Source organism: Cherax quadricarinatus, chromosome 6 (genome assembly GCF_038502225.1).
Source record: "Cherax quadricarinatus isolate ZL_2023a chromosome 6, ASM3850222v1, whole genome shotgun sequence".
Classification (NCBI taxonomy): Eukaryota; Metazoa; Arthropoda; class Malacostraca; order Decapoda; family Parastacidae; genus Cherax; species Cherax quadricarinatus.
In genome coordinates this window covers 4,068,519-4,088,505 of record NC_091297.1, presented here as the reverse complement: position 1 = coordinate 4,088,505, position 19,987 = coordinate 4,068,519, and the positions used below count along the sequence as shown (strand labels likewise).

The window sequence follows — 19,987 nt, the reverse complement described above, 5'->3', positions numbered from 1 at the left end:
AGGGACGGAGGGAGAGAGGGAGGGAAGGAGGGAGGGAGGGAGGGAGGTAGGGAGGGAGGGAGGGAGGGAGGGAGGGAGGGAGGAAGGGAGGGAGAGAGGGAGAGGGAGGGAGGGAGGGAGGGAGGGAGGGAGAGAGGGAGAGAGGGAGAGAGGGAGAGGGAGGGAGAGAGAGGGAGAGGGAGGGAGAGGGAGAGGGAGAGGGAGAGGGAGGGAGGGAGGGGGAGAGGGAGAGGGAGGGAGGGCGGGAGGGAGGGAGGGAGGGGGGGAGGGAGGGAGGGAGGGAGAGGGAGGGAGGGAGGTGGGGAGGGAGGGAGGGATAGAGGGAGGGAGGGAGGGAGGGAGGGAGGGAGGGAGAGGGAGGGAGGGAGGGAGGGAGGGAGGGAGGGAGGGAGGGAGGGAGAGGGAGGGAGGGAGGGAGAGGGAGGGAGGGTGGGAGGGGGAGGGAGGTGGGGAGGGAGGGAGGGATAGAGGGAGGGAGGGATAGAGGGAGGGAGGGAGAGGAAGGGAGGGAGAGGGAGGGAGGGAGAGGGAGAGAGGGAGGGAGGGAGGGAGGGAGGGAGGGAGAGAGGGAAGGAGGGATAGAGGGAGGGAGGGAGGGAGGGTGGGAGAGGAAGGGAGGGAGAGGGAGGGAGAGGGAGGGAGGGAGAGGGAGAGAGGGAGGGAGGGAGGGAGGGAGGGAGGGAGGGAGGGAGGGAGAGAGGGAAGGAGGGAGGGAGGGAGAGGGAGAGGGAGAGAGAGAGAGAGAGAGAGAGAGAGAGAGAGAGAGAGAGAGAGAGAGAGAGAGAGAGAGAGAGAGAGAGAGAGAGATTGCTTGACAGAGTAGAGAACAGAGCAAGACGTCTCATCTCTCGCCTGGAACAATCCTGGATAGATCTGTCATTTCAGCAGAGCCTTCAACACAGGAGGGATGTGGGTGGCCTTACTGTTATGTACAAGGCCAATATTGTAAAAGTCCGACACTTGGATATACTTCGAGGACAGCGTGAAGCAAGCTTCTATACCACAAGACGGGCAGAAAGCAGCAACTTCACTCTGGCTGTACCAGAACATCACTTCATCTGAGATCATTTATTCCCAGGATGACTCAAGTCTGGAACACATTCGTACAGCATTGTGATGTCAACGAGATAAAGTCAGTTGATCAGATGAAAATGTTGGCCCACAGATGGCTCCAACTTCATCCTGTTCCCTGCTTGTATGTCTCATAATAATAAAAATGCTTTCGAATGAACTGATGTAGGTAACAGCTCTTAGCTTGCCAATAAAGTTAGGAATCCTTAACCTGTAAATAGCTTGTCAATAATGCTAGGGATCTTTAACCTACCTTGTCAAACCCTGTGTAAAAGTGAGAGAGAGAGAGAAGGGAACTGGAAATGCCCCCAGGCATACCAGTAACCATAGCCAGAAAGAACATAAGAAAGGAGGAACACTGCAGTAGGCCTATTGGCCCATACTAAAAGAAAGGTTTAACATTGTAGAATTAGAAAAATCCCAGAAGCACTGATATGGTAATACTAAACGAAAGTAATGGAAAATATAAAAAATAAGGTCAGACTCCGTTCTGATATAAGTAATTTTACATACATAATTATATTGACACTGATATAGAAGTTAGTGGTAATTATGGAGTAACCATCCACGAGAAAGCGGGTCCATTTAAAGGGGAGACTTCTACAAGTTATACAAAGGAAATGGGACTGATTAAAATGAACTCATTTAAAGAGGGCGGCATCTGTAATTACAAGGAAAACGGCCACAGAGTGTGCTTCAGAATTCTGTGGGATGAATCTTCTCCGGTACGCCTGGAAAACATTAAGGACATGTTTCCATAAGACACCTGCTGTCCCTGTTCATATTCATCCATCAGTTTAAAATAGGTACCTGGATGTTAGTCGACTGGTGTGGGTCGCATCCTGGGACAAAACTGACATAATTTTCCCGAAATGCTCAGCATAACAAGCGGCTTCCTATACAGTAGCATGTCATTGATGTCAGCTATGGTCTGTATACCTTGCATATGTACTTAAAGAAATAAAGATATTATTATTATTATTATATATATATATATATATATATATATATATATATATATATATATATATATATATATATATATATATATATATATATATATATATAATATATAATATATATATACATATATATATATATATATATATATATATATATATATATATATATATATATACATATATATATATATATATATATATATATATATATATATATATATATATATATATACATATATATATATATATATATATATATATATACATTATATATATATATATATATATATATATATATATATATATATATATATGTCGTGCCGAATAGGCAGAACTTGCCATCTTGGCTTAAATAGCAACGCTCATCTTGCCATATAAGACAAGTGAAAATTTGTGTATGCAATAATGTCGCCAAAATCATTCTGAACGTAACGAAAAAAATATATTTCACTGAGTTTGTCTAGTATTAAATTACTGTAAACAAATCTAAAATATATTTAGTTGGGTTAGGCTAAAATAAATTACTCTTGTTATAATAAGGTTAGGTAAGTTTTCTAAGATTCTTTTGGTGCAAAATTAAAAATTTTTACATTAACATTAATGAAAAAAATATATCTTTAAACGTATAAGAGAAAATTTTAGAAAGACCTTAATTTTAAACGAGTTCTTGCTAATTGACCAGTTTTGCATATTCGGCACGACATATATATATATATACATATATATATATACATATATATATATATATATATATATATATATATATATATACATATATATATATATATATATATATATATATATATATATATATATATATATATATATATATATATATATATATTAGTTTTTTCAGTGAAGCCATGCAAAAAGTGGAAAAAAATCAACAACAACAATTCTGATTATTACACACTATAGTGATAACTAAACAAATAGGACTTTAAGGTATCTATAATATACACTGAGATACTCTTGACGAATCACACAACATATATACACAGTGAGGTGCATGTATCTTTCAGTGTACATATACAGTGAGGTGTATGTATCTCTCAGTGTGTATATACAGTGAGGTGTATATATCTCTCAGTGTATATATACAGTGAGGTGCATATATATCTCAGGGTATATATACAGTGAGGTGTATATATCTCTCAGTGTATATACACTGAGGTTAAACCTTAATCTCTGTGTTAGGGATTAATGTGTTCGTGGTGAACAGGCTACATGCAGTTTTAATAACCCTCGTGTAGTGGAAAGACTTCAAACCCACTCGAGCAGCCAGTACAGCTACACAGACTACAGAAAAAATCTCCAGCTGTCTACTACAACACATTTTAACTTTCTTTTTACAAGTTCTTGTTTCATTACTGAGGGTGAACTTCACTATCAGTCTGGTGAACTTCACTATCAGTCTGGTGAACTTCACTATCAGTCTGCGTAAGTTATATTACGGTTGCTGCACAATAAGCCAAGACATAAATATGTAAATTGTGTTTTATGTAAATTATAGTATATAACTGGTTAAAATTAAGCCAATCCTTCAGAAATTTTCGAAAAAAAAATTAACTAATTTAAAAGTCATCTGATCATTTACATGGAAATGGTTCTCAAAGGAGAATGTGGGAACCAGTAATAAGTGTTAATTTTGTGTCAGAAATTTCCATATTTCTTTGTTAAAGATTTATATATTTTTGTAATAACATCACATTTTAGTGCAAAAACTCTGTATTATCGATTTCTTATATATATATTTAAATATGCTATATATTACCCTCGAAATATATAAATAATTCCCGTTGTATTTAGACTTTAATTTGCATAAGTGTTACAAAAGAAAGTAATGACAGTAAGGCGATACAGAAGAGAGCTTCTGTGTGACAAAGTGGCATAAAATATTGCCACTTTCACTAACATTAATTACAGCAGGTTATTAAAGCAAGATAATTATAATTATTGAGTCGTCCAGACATGTGATGCTTCATGACACACATCGAAGATGTCACATTTGCGCAGCACCACCTCGGACTTAATTACCTTACCATAGCCAATTAGAAATTAAATTTTTTTATAATTTCTTAACTAGTCTTGCCAGACAAATCGACGAAAGAAAAACTGGAGCTAAATATATATTTTTTTGTGATATTCATCCGGTTAAAACAGACTGTCAACAACTTGTAAAACGAAGGCTCAACACTCATACAACGACACATATACCACACCAAAATATAATAAAAATCAATTACCTTCTGATCTCTTACCTGACACGACTGAATTTGACACAAAATAAGAAAAAAAGGATTTTGTAATTTCACAAAACAATAACCACGACAACAGTTATCACAACTTCTGGATCATCATAACTAATAATATTATGTCATTAATATTTACATTAGAAAGCTGTCAAAATTTATACATAAATTTTTAAATTGTCACATTTCACATATGTATACACAATTATATTGACACACACATATATGCAAATACAAAAATAGACCAGGACCAGTTTAAATGAAGCTTATAGGAGGGATTTTGTGACACTGACCAAGAAGTTTTATTACGGCATTCAAAAATGTCAGATCATTTATTTGTATATATATATATATATATATATATATATATATATATATATATATATATATATATATATATATATATATATATATATATATATATATATATATATATATATATATATATATATATATATATACCTTAATTTTTAAATTCCAGCTTATGGAAAAATTCTAAATATTTTGAGTTGATTCAAGTGTCTACTGTATTTTTGATCAAACTGCGTTAATATAATAAAGAAGAAAACGTGATGCTCACCCTGTTACCTGAGAAGCCGACAAACTCAAGCAGCTTAAGAATTTTCTGAGGAAGCTGTGAGATCATCTGAAACACAAACGAAAGAGTTTTAAATGCCAATTATGACCTATTTAATCCTAATTTTATATTTTTAAGTATATATTATATATATATATATATATATATATATATATATATATATATATATATATATATATATATATATATATATATATAACTGATACATCAGATCATTATTTAGTTGTAGCTACAGTTAGAATAAGAGGTAGATGGGAAAAGAGGAAGGTGGCAACAACAAGTAAGAGGGAGGTGAAAGTGTATAAACTAAGGGAGGAGGAAGTTCGGGCGAGATATAAGCGACTATTGGCAGAAAGGTGGGCTAGTGCAAAGATGAGTAGTAGGGGGGTTGAAGAGGGTTGGAATAGTTTTAAAAATGCAGTATTAGAATGTGGGGCAGAAGTTTGTGGTTATAGGAGGGTGGGTACAGGAAGAAAGAGGAGTGATTGGTGGAATGAAGTAAAGGGTGTGATAAAAGAGAAAAAGGTAGCTTACGAGAGGTTTTTACAAAGCAGAAGTGTTATAAGAAGAGCAGAGTATATGGAGAGTAAAAGAAAGGTGAAGAGTGTGGTGAGAGAGTGCAAAAGGAGAGCAGATGAAAGAGTGGGAGAGGCACTGTCAAGAAATTTTAATGAAAATAAGAAAAAATTTTGGAGTGAGTTAAACAAGTTAAGAAAGCCTAGGGAAAGTATGGATTTGTCCGTTAAAAACAGAGTAGTGGAGTTAGTAGATGGGGAGAGGGAGGTATTAGGTAGATGGCGAGAATATTTTGAGGAACTTTTAAATGTTGAGGAAGAAAGGGAGGCGGTAATTTCATGCACTGGCCAGGGAGGTATACCATCTTTTAGGAGTGAAGAAGAGCAGAATGTAAGTGTGGTGGAGGTACGTGAGGCATTACGTAGAATGAAAGGGGGTAAAGCAGCTGGAACTGATGGGATCATGACAGAAATGTTAAAAGCAGGGGGGGGGATATAGTGTTGGAGTGGTTGGTACTTTTGTTTAATAAATGTATGAAAGAGGGGAAGGTACCTAGGGATTGGCGGAGAGCATGTATAGTCCCTTTATATAAAGGGAAAGGGGACAAAAGAGATTGTAAAAATTATAGAGGAATAAGTTTACTGAGTATACCAGGAAAAGTATACGGTAGAGTTATAATTGAAAGAATTAGAGGTAAGACAGAATGTAGAATTGCGGATGAGCAAGGAGGCTTCAGAGTGGGTAGGGGATGTGTAGATCAAGTGTTTACATTGAAGCATATATGTGAACAGTATTTAGATAAAGGTAGGGAAGTTTTTATTACATTTATGGATTTAGAAAAGGCATATGATAGAGTGGATAGAGGAGCAATGTGGCAGATGTTGCAAGTTTATGGAATAGGTGGTAAGTTACTAAATGCTGTAAAGAGCTTTTATGAGGATAGTGAGGCTCAGGTTAGGGTGTGTAGAAGAGAGGGCGAATACTTCCCGGTAAAAGTAGGTCTTAGACAGGGATGTGTAATGTCACCATGGTTGTTTAATATATTTATAGATGGGGTTGTAAAAGAAGTAAATGCTAGGGTGTTCGGGAGAGGGGTGGGATTAAATTATAGGGAATCAAATTCAAAATGGGAATTGACACAGTTACTTTTTGCTGATGATACTGTGCTTATGGGAGATTCTAAAGAAAAATTGCAAAGGTTAGTGGATGAGTTTGAGAATGTGTGTAAAGGTAGAAAGTTGAAAGTGAACATAGAAAAGAGTAAGGTGATGAGGGTATCAAATGATTTAGATAAAGAAAAATTGGATATCAAATTGGGGAGGAGGAGTATGGAAGAAGTGAATGTTTTCAGATACTTGGGAGTTGACGTGTCGGCGGATGGATTTATGAAGGATGAGGTTAATCATAGAATTGATGAGGGAAAAAAGGTGAGTGGTGCGTTGAGGTATATGTGGAGTCAAAAAACGTTATCTATGGAGGCAAAGAAGGGAATGTATGAAAGTATAGTAGTACCAACACTCTTATATGGATGTGAAGCTTGGGTGGTAAATGCAGCAGCGAGGAGACGGTTGGAGGCAGTGGAGATGTCCGGTCTAAGGGCAATGTGTGGTGTAAATATTATGCAGAAAATTCGGAGTGTGGAAATTAGAAGGTGTGGAGTTAATAAAAGCATTAGTCAGAGGGCAGAAGAGGGGTTGTTGAGGTGGTTTGGTCATTTAGAGAGAATGGATCAAAGTAGAATGACATGGAAAGCATATAAATCTATAGGGGAAGGAAAGAGGGGTAGGGGTCGTCCTCGAAAGGGTTGGAAAGAGGGGGTAAAGGAGGTTTTGTGGGCGAGGGGCTTGGACTTCCAGCAAGCGTGCATGAGCGTGTTAGATAGGAGTGAATGGAGACGAATGATACTTGGGACCTGACGATCTGTTGGAGTGTGAGCAGGGTAATATTTAGTGAAGGGATTCAGGGAAACCGGTTATTTTCTTATAGTCGGACTTGAGTCCTGGAAATGGGAAGTACAATGCCTGCACTTTAAAGGAGTGGTTTGGGATATTGGCAGTTTGGAGGGATATGTTGTGTATCTTTATACGTATATGCTTCTAAACTGTTGTATTCTGAGCACCTCTGCAAAAGCAGTGATAATGTGTGAGTGTGGTGAAAGTGTTGAATGATGATGAAAGTATTTTCTTTTTGGGGATTTTCTTTCTTTTTTGGGTCACCCTGCCTGGCTGGGAGACGACCAACTTGTTGAAAAGAAAAAAAAAAAAAAAAAAATATATATATATATATATATATATATATATATATATATATATATATATATATATATATATATAGTATATATATATATATACACACATGTATATATATATATATATATATATATATATATATATATATATATATATATATATATATATATATATATTATTATTTTTATTATCACACTGGCCGATTCCCACCAAGGCAGGGTGGCCCGAAAAAGAAAAACTTTCACCATCATTCACTCCATCACTGTCTTGCCAGAAGGGTGCTTTACACTACAGTTTTTAAACTGCAACATTAACACCCCTCCTTCAGAGTGCAGGCACTGTACTTCCCATCTCCAGGACTCAAGTCCGGCCTGCCGGTTTCCCTGAATCCCTTCATAAATGTTACTTTGCTCACACTCCAACAGCACGTCAAGTATTAAAAACCATTTGTCTCCATTCACTCCTATCAAACACGCTCACGCATGCCTGCTGGAAGTCCAAGCTCCTCGCACACAAAACCTCCTTTACCCCCTCCCTCCAACCCTTCCTAGGCCGACCCCTACCCCGCCTTCCTTCCACTACAGACTGATACACTCTTGAAGTTATTCTGTTTCGCTCCATTCTCTCTACATGTCCGAACCACCTCAACAACCCTTCCTCAGCCCTCTGGACAACAGTTTTGGTAATCCCGCACCTCCTCCTAACTTCCAAACTACGAATTCTCTGCATTATATTCACACCACACATTGCCCTCAGACATGACATCTCCACTGCCTCCAGCCTTCTCCTCGCTGCAACATTCATCACCCATGCTTCACACCCATATAAGAGCGTTGGTAAAACTATACTCTCATACATTCCCCTCTTTGCCTCCAAGGACAAAGTTCTCTGTCTCCACAGACTCCTAAGTGCACCACTCACTCTTTTTCCCTCATCAATTCTATGATTCACCTCATCTTTCATAGACCCATCCGCTGACACGTCCACTCCCAAATATCTGAATACGTTCACCTCCTCCATACTCTCTCCCTCCAATCTGATATTCAATCTTTCATCACCTAATCTTTTTGTTATCCTCATAACCTTACTCTTTCCTATATTCACCTTTAATTTTCTTCTTTTGCACACCCTACCAAAATCATCCACCAATCTCTGCAGGTTCTCTTCAGAATCTCCCAAGAGCACAGTGTCATCAGCAAAGAGCAGCTGTGACAACTCCCACCCTGTGTGTGATTCTTTATCTTTTAACTCCACGCCTCTTGCCAAGACCCTCGCATTTACTTCTCTTACAACCCCATCTATAAATATATTAAACAACCACGGTGACATCACACATCCTTGTCTAAGGCCTACTTTTACTGGGAAAAAATTTCCCTCTTTTCTACATACTCTAACTTGAGCCTCACTATCCTCGTAAAAACTCTTCACTGCTTTCAGTAACCTACCTCCTACACCATACACTTGCAACATCTGCCACATTGCCCCCCTATCCACCCTGTCATACGCCTTTTCCAAATCCATAAATGCCACAAAGACCTCTTTAGCCTTATCTAAATACTGTTCACTTATATGTTTCACTGTAAACACCTGGTCCACACACCCCCTACCTTTCCTAAAGCCTCCTTGTTCATCTGCTATCCTATTCTCCGTCTTACTCTTAATTCTTTCAATTATAACTCTACCATACACTTTACCAGGTACACTCAACAGACTTATCCCCCTATAATTTTTGCACTCTCTTTTATCCCCTTTGCCTTTATACAAAGGAACTATGCTTTATACAAAGGAACTATATATATATATATATATATATATATATATATATATATATATATATATATATATATATATATATATATATATATATATATATATATATACATGTATATATATATATATTATATTTTATTTTATATATATATATATATATATATATATATATATATATATATATATGTGTGTGTGTGTGTGTGTGTGTGTGTGTGTGTGTGTGTGTGTGTGTGTGTGCTCACCTAGTTGTGGTTGCAGGGGTCGATTCATAGCTCCTGACCCCGCCTCTTCATTGGTGGCTACTGGGTCACTCTCCCTGAACCATGAGATTTGTCATTCCTCTACTTAATTAAACCTATGTATGGATCCTGCCTCCACTACATCGCTTCCCAAACTGTTCCACTTCCTGACTACTCTGTGACTGAAGAAATACTTCCTAAAATCCCTGTGTCTTCAACTTCCAACTGTGTCCGCTTGTTGCTGTGTCCCATCTCTGGAACATCATGTCTTTGTCCACCTTGTCAAATCCTCTCAGTATTTTATGTCGTTATCATGTTTCCCCTATCTCTCCTGTCCTCCAGTGTCATCAGGTCAATTTCCCTTAACCTCTCCTCGTAGGACATACCCCTTAGCTCTGGGACTAGTCTCCAGGAGCCAATTGCTGGACCAGGTCTGCAGCCTGTCCAGATCCCTTTGTAGTCCTGCCTGGTTTTCGTCCGAATGAATTCTTCTCATCAACTTCACATCATCTGCAAACAGGGACACTTCGGAGTCTATTCCTTCCGTCATGTCGTTCACAAATACCAGAAACAGCACTGGTCCTAGGACTGACCCCTGTGGGACCCCACTCATCACAGGTGCCCACTCTGACACCTCGCCACGCTCGTGTGTGTGTGTGTGTGTGTGTGTGTGTGTGTGTTCAACAAGCTGGATGTCTCCCACTGAGGCAGAGTGACCTAGAAAAATAAACACTTTCACCATCCTTCAAACATAATCACTGATTTTACAGAGGCGCCCAGATACGATAGTTTAGATGTCACTTTAAACAGCAAATATTCCAAACCCCTCCATTAAAGTGCATGCATTGTACTTCCCCACCTCCAGGTCTCAAGTCCAGCTAACCGGTTTCCCTGAATCCCTTCACAAAATATTACCTTGCTCACACTCAAACAGCTCGTCAAGTCCCAAAAACCATTCGTCTCCAGTCACTCCCATCTAACACTCTCACCTATAATGGTATATAAAACAGGCTAGAAGTATAATGTATGTTATATGGTAGTGAGAAAGACGCATTATTTCGCCCATGACTAGATTTTCTCAAGTATAGAAACATGGATGTACAGCTATATCAAGCAAACAAGCATCCTGAAGGAGAGGTAACAAGTGAGGTCATGAGGAGACTCATAAACAATATGCATAATTTAAGCACCGATGTGTAGATGAATGGTTCAGAGAACCGACAAGCTGATAAATTAGACACATGTGCAACACTTGGGTACCTTTATTAAGATACCCAAGTGTTGCACATGTGTCTAATTTATCAAGCACCGATGTGTTGGGGAGAGAGGGAAACAACGAGGAAAGATCTATCAGACATTGGAAGTATGAGCAATTGGAACCTGCCAGTTTTTTAAGTAGTGCCAGATATATACACAATGTTTGTCTCCAGAATCCTGCGTTTGTGTGTTCCTTCAGGTGAGGCTGAAGGTCACGCCCACTCTCTCCCATGTATACCTTGCTACATCATCTACACGGAATGCTCTACCCCCCCCCCCCCGTTAGGTTCAGCTATGCTGGAACAAAGCCTCTGAAGTTCGTGTAGCTGATGAACCTTTAATGGAATACTTGATGATATCCTCACTGACGTGCTGTTGGAGTGTAAGCAAGGTAACATTTATGAAGGGATTCTGGGATACCGGCAGGCCGGACTTGATTCCTGGAAATGAGAAGTACAGTGCCGGCACTCTGAAGGAGGGGTGTTGATGTTGCTGTTTTTTAACTGTAATGTAAGCATGCTTCTGGCAAAACAGTGATGGAGTGAATGATAATGAACTTTTTTCTTTTTCGGGCCACCCTGCCTTGATGGGAAAGGGCCGATGTGTTAATAAAAAAAATCCTCATTGTCCAACTGAAATCTTCCAGCTCATGCTGACACCACTGAAGTCTCCCAGCTTAAGCTGCCACTACTGAATTCTCCCAGCTGTACCTTTGATATACCATTGGTGAGCTTCTAACCTCCAGGTAGACACTACTGAAGTCTCCCAGCTCAGGCTAACACTCATATAATCTTCCAGCTCAGGCTGACACCACCGAAGTCTCCCAGCTCAAGCTGAAATCTTTCAGCTCAGACTAACGCTACTGAAGTCTCCCACTCAGGCTGAAACTACTAGTATAGTCTCCCAGCTCTAGCTGACACTACTGAAGTCTTCCAGCTCCGGCTCACAAATTTGGAAACGTTAGACGTTTTTCCTTACACCTGCTGTCCCTGTTCACCTAGCAGTAGGTGGGTGCCTGGGTGTTAGTCGACCAGTGTGGGTCGCAATCTGGGAGACAACATTGAAGGACCACAGTGGAAATAAGTCAGAAAGTCCTCGATGACGTACAGACTTTTTTGGGTTATACTGGGTGGCTAACCTTCCCTACCCTGGGTTATACTGGGTGGCTAACCTTCCCTACCCTGGGTTATACTGGGTGGCTAACCTTTCCTACCCTGGGTTATACTGGGTGGCTAACCTTCCCTACCCTGGGTTATACTGGGTGGCTAACCATTCCTACCCTGGGTTATACTGGGTGGCTAACCTTCCCTACCCTGGGTTATACTGGGTGGCTAACCTTTCCTACCCTGGATTATAATGGGTGGCTAACCTTCCCTACCCTGGGTTATACTGGGTGTCTAACCTTCCCTACCCTGGGTTATAATGGTGGCTAACCTTCCCTACCCTGGGTTATACTGGGTGGCTAACCTTCCCTACCCTGGGTTATACTGGGTGGCTAACCTTCCCTACCCTAGGTTATACTGGGTGGCTATCCTTCCCTACCCTGGGTGGCTAACCTTCCCTTCCCTGGGTTATACTGAGTGGCTAACCTTCCCTCCCCTGGGTTATAATGGGTGGCTAACCCTCCCTACCCTGGGTTATACTGGGTAGCTAACCTTCCCTACCCTGGGTTATACTGGGTAGCTAACCTTCCCTACCCTGGGTTATACTGGGTGGCTAACCTTTCCTACCCTGGGTTATACTGGGTGGCTAACCTTCCCTACCCTGGGTTATACTGGGTGGCTAACCTTCCCTACCCTAGGTTATACCGAGTGGCTCACCTTCCCTCCCCTGGGTTATAATGGGTGGCTAACCCTCCCTACCCTGGGTTACCCTTGGTGGCTAACCATTCTTACCCTGGGTTATCCTGAGTGACTAACCCTCCCTACCCTGGGTTATCGTTAGTGGTTAACCCTCTCTACCCTGGGTTATCCTTAGTGGCTAACCCTCCCTACCCTGGGTTATCCTTGGTGGTTAACCTTCCTCCGGGTTAAACATCCAAATAAATCTTATCTTATCTTAAGGCAGCAGCACACTTGGCATATTCAGTTTTGCTAAATACAAGGCCGTATATCTTTGTATTCTGTATACTTCATAAAGTCTAGTCCTGGGCGAAACGTGCACTGTTTCTCACTCTCCACCGCCTCACGCTGGTCTTGATCCATGCACAATAGATATTCTCGATAAACTTACGAGATTAAAGGCTCCCACACCCATTCTGACACCGGACTCAAAGTGCATCTTGTCAGTGTCGTTGCTCCAGTCTCGCCCTTCCAGGATGTACCAACACTCCCTGCAAGCAACAACCTCGTTAAAACCTATTAAAACCTCTCATACATTCTTCAATGACAACAAATAACATGAAGGAAAATATATTTGTATCAATATCAATACGCTTGAAAATGAACATACACGACGGGAACAAACTTTACAATGAACTCAACAAATTATGCAATAACCTCAAAATACGATGACTTTTTTTTAATGCGTTACACTGTAAAAATATTATACAGAAGTGTACTAATTAATATTCAGCAAAGAAGATGTAGCTTTCGTAAACCTATTGAAATAGAGCATTAATGTATATTCCTACAAACTGTAGTAGCCAAAATTATAAATTATATAAATCGTATTTTTATTCTTGTGTGTGTATTGTTGATAATGACTAACGATCAGTGGTCTTATGCTCAGAGAGGAAATACTGAGTATTTTAATACATTTTGTTTGGATTTCAGAATGCAGTGTTGCAACAGTGCTGCAGTAGTGTTGCAACACTGCTGCAGTAGTGTTGACAACGTTCACTTTGTCGTGTAATGCATGCCAACCCTTGGAACTTACACAGTTTAGACCATGCACACCGCGTTGATCAGCTTCCAGTTTGCCACAAATACATTGATATTAAGTGAGAATAGGGATAACAAGACAGAAATTCACTGTAATACGGAGAGCCAATGAGGTCGAGACATGAGCATATTCCCGAAATATGAATTCTTTAAGAAGAAATCTCCAGAGAGATGTGCATTCACAGCTGTAAGACGGACAATTTCCATGATGGAAGTTGCTGTCACGAGCATTTTTTCATAAATTTTCCGCAGTGGGGTTGCTCCAGCTAGACTGTTTGTACGCCAGCACAACAGCTGGTTTTGGTGTTCAAAACATGTCTCCCAATCAGTAATGGCGCTAGTGAAGCATGGGTCGTTCGCTCCTGCTAAAACACGTAGGTAGTCTGTTAGAATTTGCTTTACCAGTTATTTTATGTTGTGGAGGAGGATAAGGCTAGCAAAGCATTTTGGAAAGCTGTTCGTTTTCTCAGTCCATAGTCTGGCTGCAAGTGAGGCTTCCATCCACTGTCAGTAAGCTAAAACAAAAATAGGATTTTTTCTAACTTGGACTCTAGAAGGGTGTTCATGTTAGTTTTAAGAGTGCAAATGGCTGGGAAACATTGCAAATAGTAGGTTAGCTGAGGAAGAGATGGACATCTGGTGAATAGATAGACGGGATCATATGTATCAGCAGCTCCAATCCGACCTTCCATCTTCCTGAAGTCAGAAATTTTTTCTCTAGAATAAGGTCCATGCCGATGGAACTGAGAGGAGCGTCGTCTACAATCATTATTTTGCTTTCTTGGCAAAGTGACAGTGATTTGGTTAATGATCTGTTGGTTGGAGGAAACAATTACTTCACATTCGGATAAGTTTGGGGATAGTCTTAGATTCATTCTATGATCATCATTTTCCTGGTATTCTCTGCCAGCCAGAGTGCCATCATCCAAGAACCAAATGATGAGATCAACTCACAGCCTTTCCAGCGATTTTCTTAATGATCAGGCAGAAAAGGAGAGGGGGGCGAGGGGGGAGTCACCCTGCTGCTCACTTTCACATGTACTAATTTCGTGTTCAGCAAATATTTTGATATACCACTGTAACACAAGCTGATGAATGGACAGACAGTAGGAAGGTATTGATGAATGTCTCGGTGTAGTGCATCCTCTCTAAGTTAAAAGCGATTGCAAAGTCCAAGTGAATTAAGCTTTTTTAATCTGTCAGATCAGTAAGGTATGCCCGTGCTGCGTGGGCAGTGCTTCATATCCTTGTTGAATACCAAACCCAGTTGATTTCAGCATTGCGACTGCATTATAACCTACGATCCTCACTGAAGCTCTGGCAACAAGACGTCGGAGGAGGCTGCCAACAGCTGTAGATCTCATTCGACTTTTAAGGGGCAGAGCGATGCAGTATAAGAGGAGATTAATGGTCTTAGGGACACTGCCACACACATTGGTACAGCTGGTGAGCTCAGACAGAAAGCTCTCTGAAGCATCACCATGTGCTGGATTGAGCATATGATTTATGCTGTGATTGTAAATCTATGAAACCACTTATTGAGTCCTCTGTGGATGACACATTAATATAGCAGCTTTATGCTGATATGAAGGTTAGAGGCTCTGCCCCTATGACACTCACGAAGTTCAATATTTGGAGCTCTGGGTGGGCCCTGAAGAGCTCGAGCTGTACTGCAATCTCCAGGAGCAGTGTTATCCTCTCTAGTTGTTATCGGTATTGCTCCAGCAGTTTTCTCCTCTTTTATTTTCTTGCTAGTTTAGTCTTTGATTTTAGATATCACAGGTGGTCTTTTGTTTGCATTTTCCCGGAAGGATTTTCCTATGTTTTCCACTAGGGGAAGACAGACATTTTTATCATCTCTGGGCAATTCGTTTCTTCCCTAATAACAGATACTGCTAGAGACTTGCTCCTCCTGGGTGGGACATGAAGACAGGCATTGCCCAAGAGAATATGGTTGTGCCATGTGGTGGAAGGAGCATCAGTGATCTATTTTTCAAGAGGTCAGTGAGTTTGGCAGCAGCATGATTGCGTCCTACTCTGGGAATGTGTGACACCAGTCTTCTTAGTGTTAGTTTAACAACACCTTATAAGTTTACTATTATGGTGAGATCTAGAAGGCTGTTGGTTCTGTCTGCTTGGAGGAGGCTGTTGGTTCTGTCTGCTTGGAGGGGGCTGTTGGTTCTGTCTGCTTGGAGGGGGCTGTTGATTCTGTCTGCTTGGAGGGGGGGCTGTTGGTTCAGTCTGCTTGGAGGGGGCTTTTGGCTCTGTCTGTTAGGAGGGGGTTGGCTCTGTCTATTAGGAAGGCGCTGTTGGCTCTGTCAGAAGGGTGGGGGGTCAGCTCTGTCTGTTAGGAGGAGCTGTTAGTTTTTCTCGATTGGAGACCTCCAGGGAGGAACGTAAATAGTAAACGTAATGGAACGACTGGTAGCACTTACTTGTTACGACTGGTAGCACTTGTACAATTGAAAGCACTTACTTGTAGTACAGGTAGCACTTACTTGTACGACTGGTAGCAGGCTCTTATCTTCATTCCGCCTTTAAGAAAGCTAATAAGAGTTTCATCCTCCATGAAGGTCAACACAGCTCTTAACAAGAGACATTCAGCGTAGCACAGCTCAGCGTGGATCTCCTCTGTTGGCCACAACAATAACAACAAGGATCAACATAGCATTCTTTACCTAGCTAAAGTACTGCACTGTCTGTGACTCTCTCCAGCAAGGAAGTCCACAAGATATAGTCGAAATGCGCCTATTTAACCAGTTCATAGGCTCATAACATTATCTGTAGGCCTGCTGAAGTCTATAACAGACATTGGCTCAAATATATTTTTATTTTCAAGTCATGAAAATATTGAAATTTATAATTATTGGCCTACGAAAATATATTTATTAAGTGTTTGATTCGTTAATTTACTGAGTGTGAAACGTTCAAGACCACAGGAGGATCAATATATCTTAACAATATCACCAGTACACCACCACGCACGAATACTTGACTCATTAATAAGAATGACAAAATTCTCTCAAGATACACTATACACACTGAGAGATATATATCTTTTGCTGTATATATATACACACACACACACACACACACATATATATATATATATATATATATATATATATATATATATATATATATATATATATATATATATGCTTCGGGAAGAAATCCAAATATTTTTCCTTGAAGCCTTTTTATCCACTTCTCCGAGGCTATGGGTCCCACAATTTACACCAGAGGTGGACCCCATCCTATATATATATATATATATATATATATATATATATATATATATATATATATATATATATATATAAATCGTGCCGAATAGGCAGAACTTGCGATCTTGGCTTAAATAGCAACGTTCATCTTGCCATATAGGACAAGTGAAAATTTGTGTATGCAATAATTTCGCCAAAATCATTCTGAACCTAACGAAAAAAATATATTTCACTGTGTTTGTTTAGTATTAAATTACTGTAAACAAATCTAAAATATATCTAGTTGAGTTAGGCTAAAATAAATTGTTCTTGTTATAATAAGGTTAGGTAAGTTTTCTAAGATTCTTTTGGTGCAAAATAAAAATTTTCACATTAACATTAATGAAAAAATATATCTTTAAACATATAAGAGAAAATTTTAGAAATGACTAAATTTTAAAAGAGTTCTTGCTAATTGACCAGTTTTACATATTCGGCACGATATATATATATATATATATATATATATATATATATATATATATATATATATATATATATATATATATATATGTGTGTGTGTGTGTGTGTGTGTGTACTCACCTATTTGTACTCACCTATTTGTGGTTGCAGGGGTCGAGTCCTAGCTCCTGGCCCCGCCTCTTCACCGGTTGCTACTAGGCCCTCTCTCTCCCCGCTCCATGAGCTTTATCAAACCTCGTCTTAAAACTGTTTATGGTTCCTGCCTCCACTACGTCATTTTCTAGGCTATTCCACTGCCTTACAACTCTATGACTGAAGAAATACTTCCTACTATCTCTCTGACTCTGTTTCTGTGTCCCCTCCCTGGAACATCCTGTCTTTGTCCACCTTGTCTATTCCACGCAGTATTTTATATGTCGTTATCATGTCTCCCCTGACCCTCCTGTCCTCCAGTGTCGTCAGGCCGATTTCCCTTAATCTTTCTTCATAGGACATTCCCCTTAGCTCTGGAACTAACCTTGTCGCAAACCTTTGTACTTTCTCTAGTTTCTTGACGTGCTTTATCAAGTGCGGGTTCCAAACAGGTGCTGCATACTCCAGTATGGGCCTGACATACACGGTGTACGGTGTACAGTGTGTGTGTGTGTGTGTGTGTGTGTGTGTGTGTGTGCTTGTACTCACCTAGTTGAGGTTGCAGGAGTCGAGTCCTAGCTCCTGGCCGCGCCTCTTCACTGGTCGCTACTAGGTCACTCTCCCTGAACCGTGAGCTTTATCATACCTCTGCTTAAAGCTATGTATGGATCCTGCCTCCACTACATCGCTTCCCAAACTATTCCACTTACTGACTACTCTGTGGATGAAGAAATACTTCCTAACATCCCTGTGATTCGTCTGTGTCTTCAACTTCCAACTGTGTCCCCTTGTTGCTGTGTCCCATTTTTGGAACATCCTGTCCACCTTGTCAATTCCTCTCCGTATTTTGTATGTCGTTATCATGGCCCCCCCATCTCTCCTGTCCTCCAGTATCGTCAGGTCGATTTCCCTTAACCTCTCCTCGTAGGACATACCCCTTAGCTCTGGGACTAGTCTTGTTGCTAACCTTTGCACTTTCTCTAGTTTCTTTACGTGCTTGGCTAGGTGTGGGTTCCAAACTGGTGCCGCATATTCCAATATGGGCCTAACGCACACGGTGTACAGGGTCCTGAACGATTCCTTATTAAGATGTCGGAATGCTGTTCTGAGGTTTGCTAGGCGCCCATATGCTGCAGCAGTTATTTGGTTGATGTGCGCTTCAGGAGATGTGCCTGGTGTTATACTCACCCCAAGATCTTTTTCCTTGAGTAAGGTTTGTAGTCTCTGGCCCCATAGACTGTACTCCGTCTGCGGTCTTCTTTGCCCTTCCCCAATCTTCATGACTTTGTACTTGGTGGAGATGAACTCCAGGAGCCAATTGCTGGACCAGGTCTGCAGCCTGTCCAGATCCCTTTGTAGTTCTGCCTGGTCTTCGATCGAATGAATTGTTCTCATTAACTTCACGTCATCTGCAAACAGTGACACTTCGGAGTCTATTCCTTCCGTCATGTCGTTCACAAATACCAAAAACAGCACTGGTCCTAGGACTGACCCCTGTGGGACCCCGCTGGTCACAGGCGCCCATTCTGACACCTCGCCACGTACCATGACTCGCTGCTGTCTTCCTGACAAGTATTCCCTGATCCATTATAGTGCCTTCCCTGCTATCCCTGCTTGGTCCTCCAGTTTTTGCACTAATCTCTTGTGTGGAACAGTGTCAAAAGCCTTCTTACAGTCCAAGAAAATGCAATCCACCCACCCCTCTCTCTCTTTTCTTACTGCTGTCACCATGTCATAGAACTCCAGTAGGTTTGTGACACTTGGTGGTCTATGATGACGTTATAGAATCACGCAGTTGCTGGAGATCTGTCGGCTGCACGTTCATGCCGTGAATCTCCCGTTCCACCATATCCCAAAGCTTTACGTCAAATTCTGACCTTACTATCTGCAGATCGCAGATGGTAGGGTCAGAATCTTCATTTGTCCAGTTTTCCTGAGCCTGTGCTCAGTGTAACCTAAATACCTGCTCTTAGTGGATAAGAGTAGAACCTGGTGCGGTCTTCTGCTGTTAAACCCATCCACTTCAAGGTTCAACGTGTTGTACATCCATAAATGCTCTTCTGCAAACTATTGCTGTAATGCGTGGTTATGTGAGTTACTACGGCCTTTGTGTCAGCTTGAACCAGTCTAGTCATTCTCCTCTGACCTCTCTCATTATCAAGGCATTTTCGTGCACAGAGCTGCCACTCAATGGATGTTTTATGTTTTACTCACCTTTCTCTCGTAAACTCTAGAGACCGTTCAACGTGAAAATCCCTGAAAATAAACAGTTTCTGAGATGCTCAAGCCACTCCGTCTGGCACCAACAATCACTTAGATCACATTTCTTCCCTAATCTGAAGTTCGGTCTGAACAACAGCCGAACCATTT

General features: G+C 40.6%; 1 protein-coding gene across 4 annotated transcripts in view; it reads right to left on the bottom strand.

The window, feature by feature from the left end:
* Window positions 1–19,987, bottom strand: part of LOC128693539 (tetratricopeptide repeat protein 39B-like) — a 273,976-nt gene that overhangs the window by 29,322 nt on the left and 224,667 nt on the right. For 3 of the 4 annotated variants that reach the window (XM_070079906.1, XM_070079925.1, XM_070079917.1), the window contains 4 exons: window positions 16,295–16,427; window positions 13,147–13,246; window positions 4,866–4,931; window positions 4,280–4,303 (listed from right to left, as the gene is read on the bottom strand). In XM_070079906.1, the coding sequence (XP_069936007.1) occupies window positions 4,280–4,303; window positions 4,866–4,931; window positions 13,147–13,246; window positions 16,295–16,427 (323 nt within the window). The remainder of the gene's footprint in view (window positions 1–4,279; window positions 4,304–4,865; window positions 4,932–13,146; window positions 13,247–16,294; window positions 16,428–19,987) is intronic. The other variant, XM_070079910.1, reaches the window with a different exon arrangement.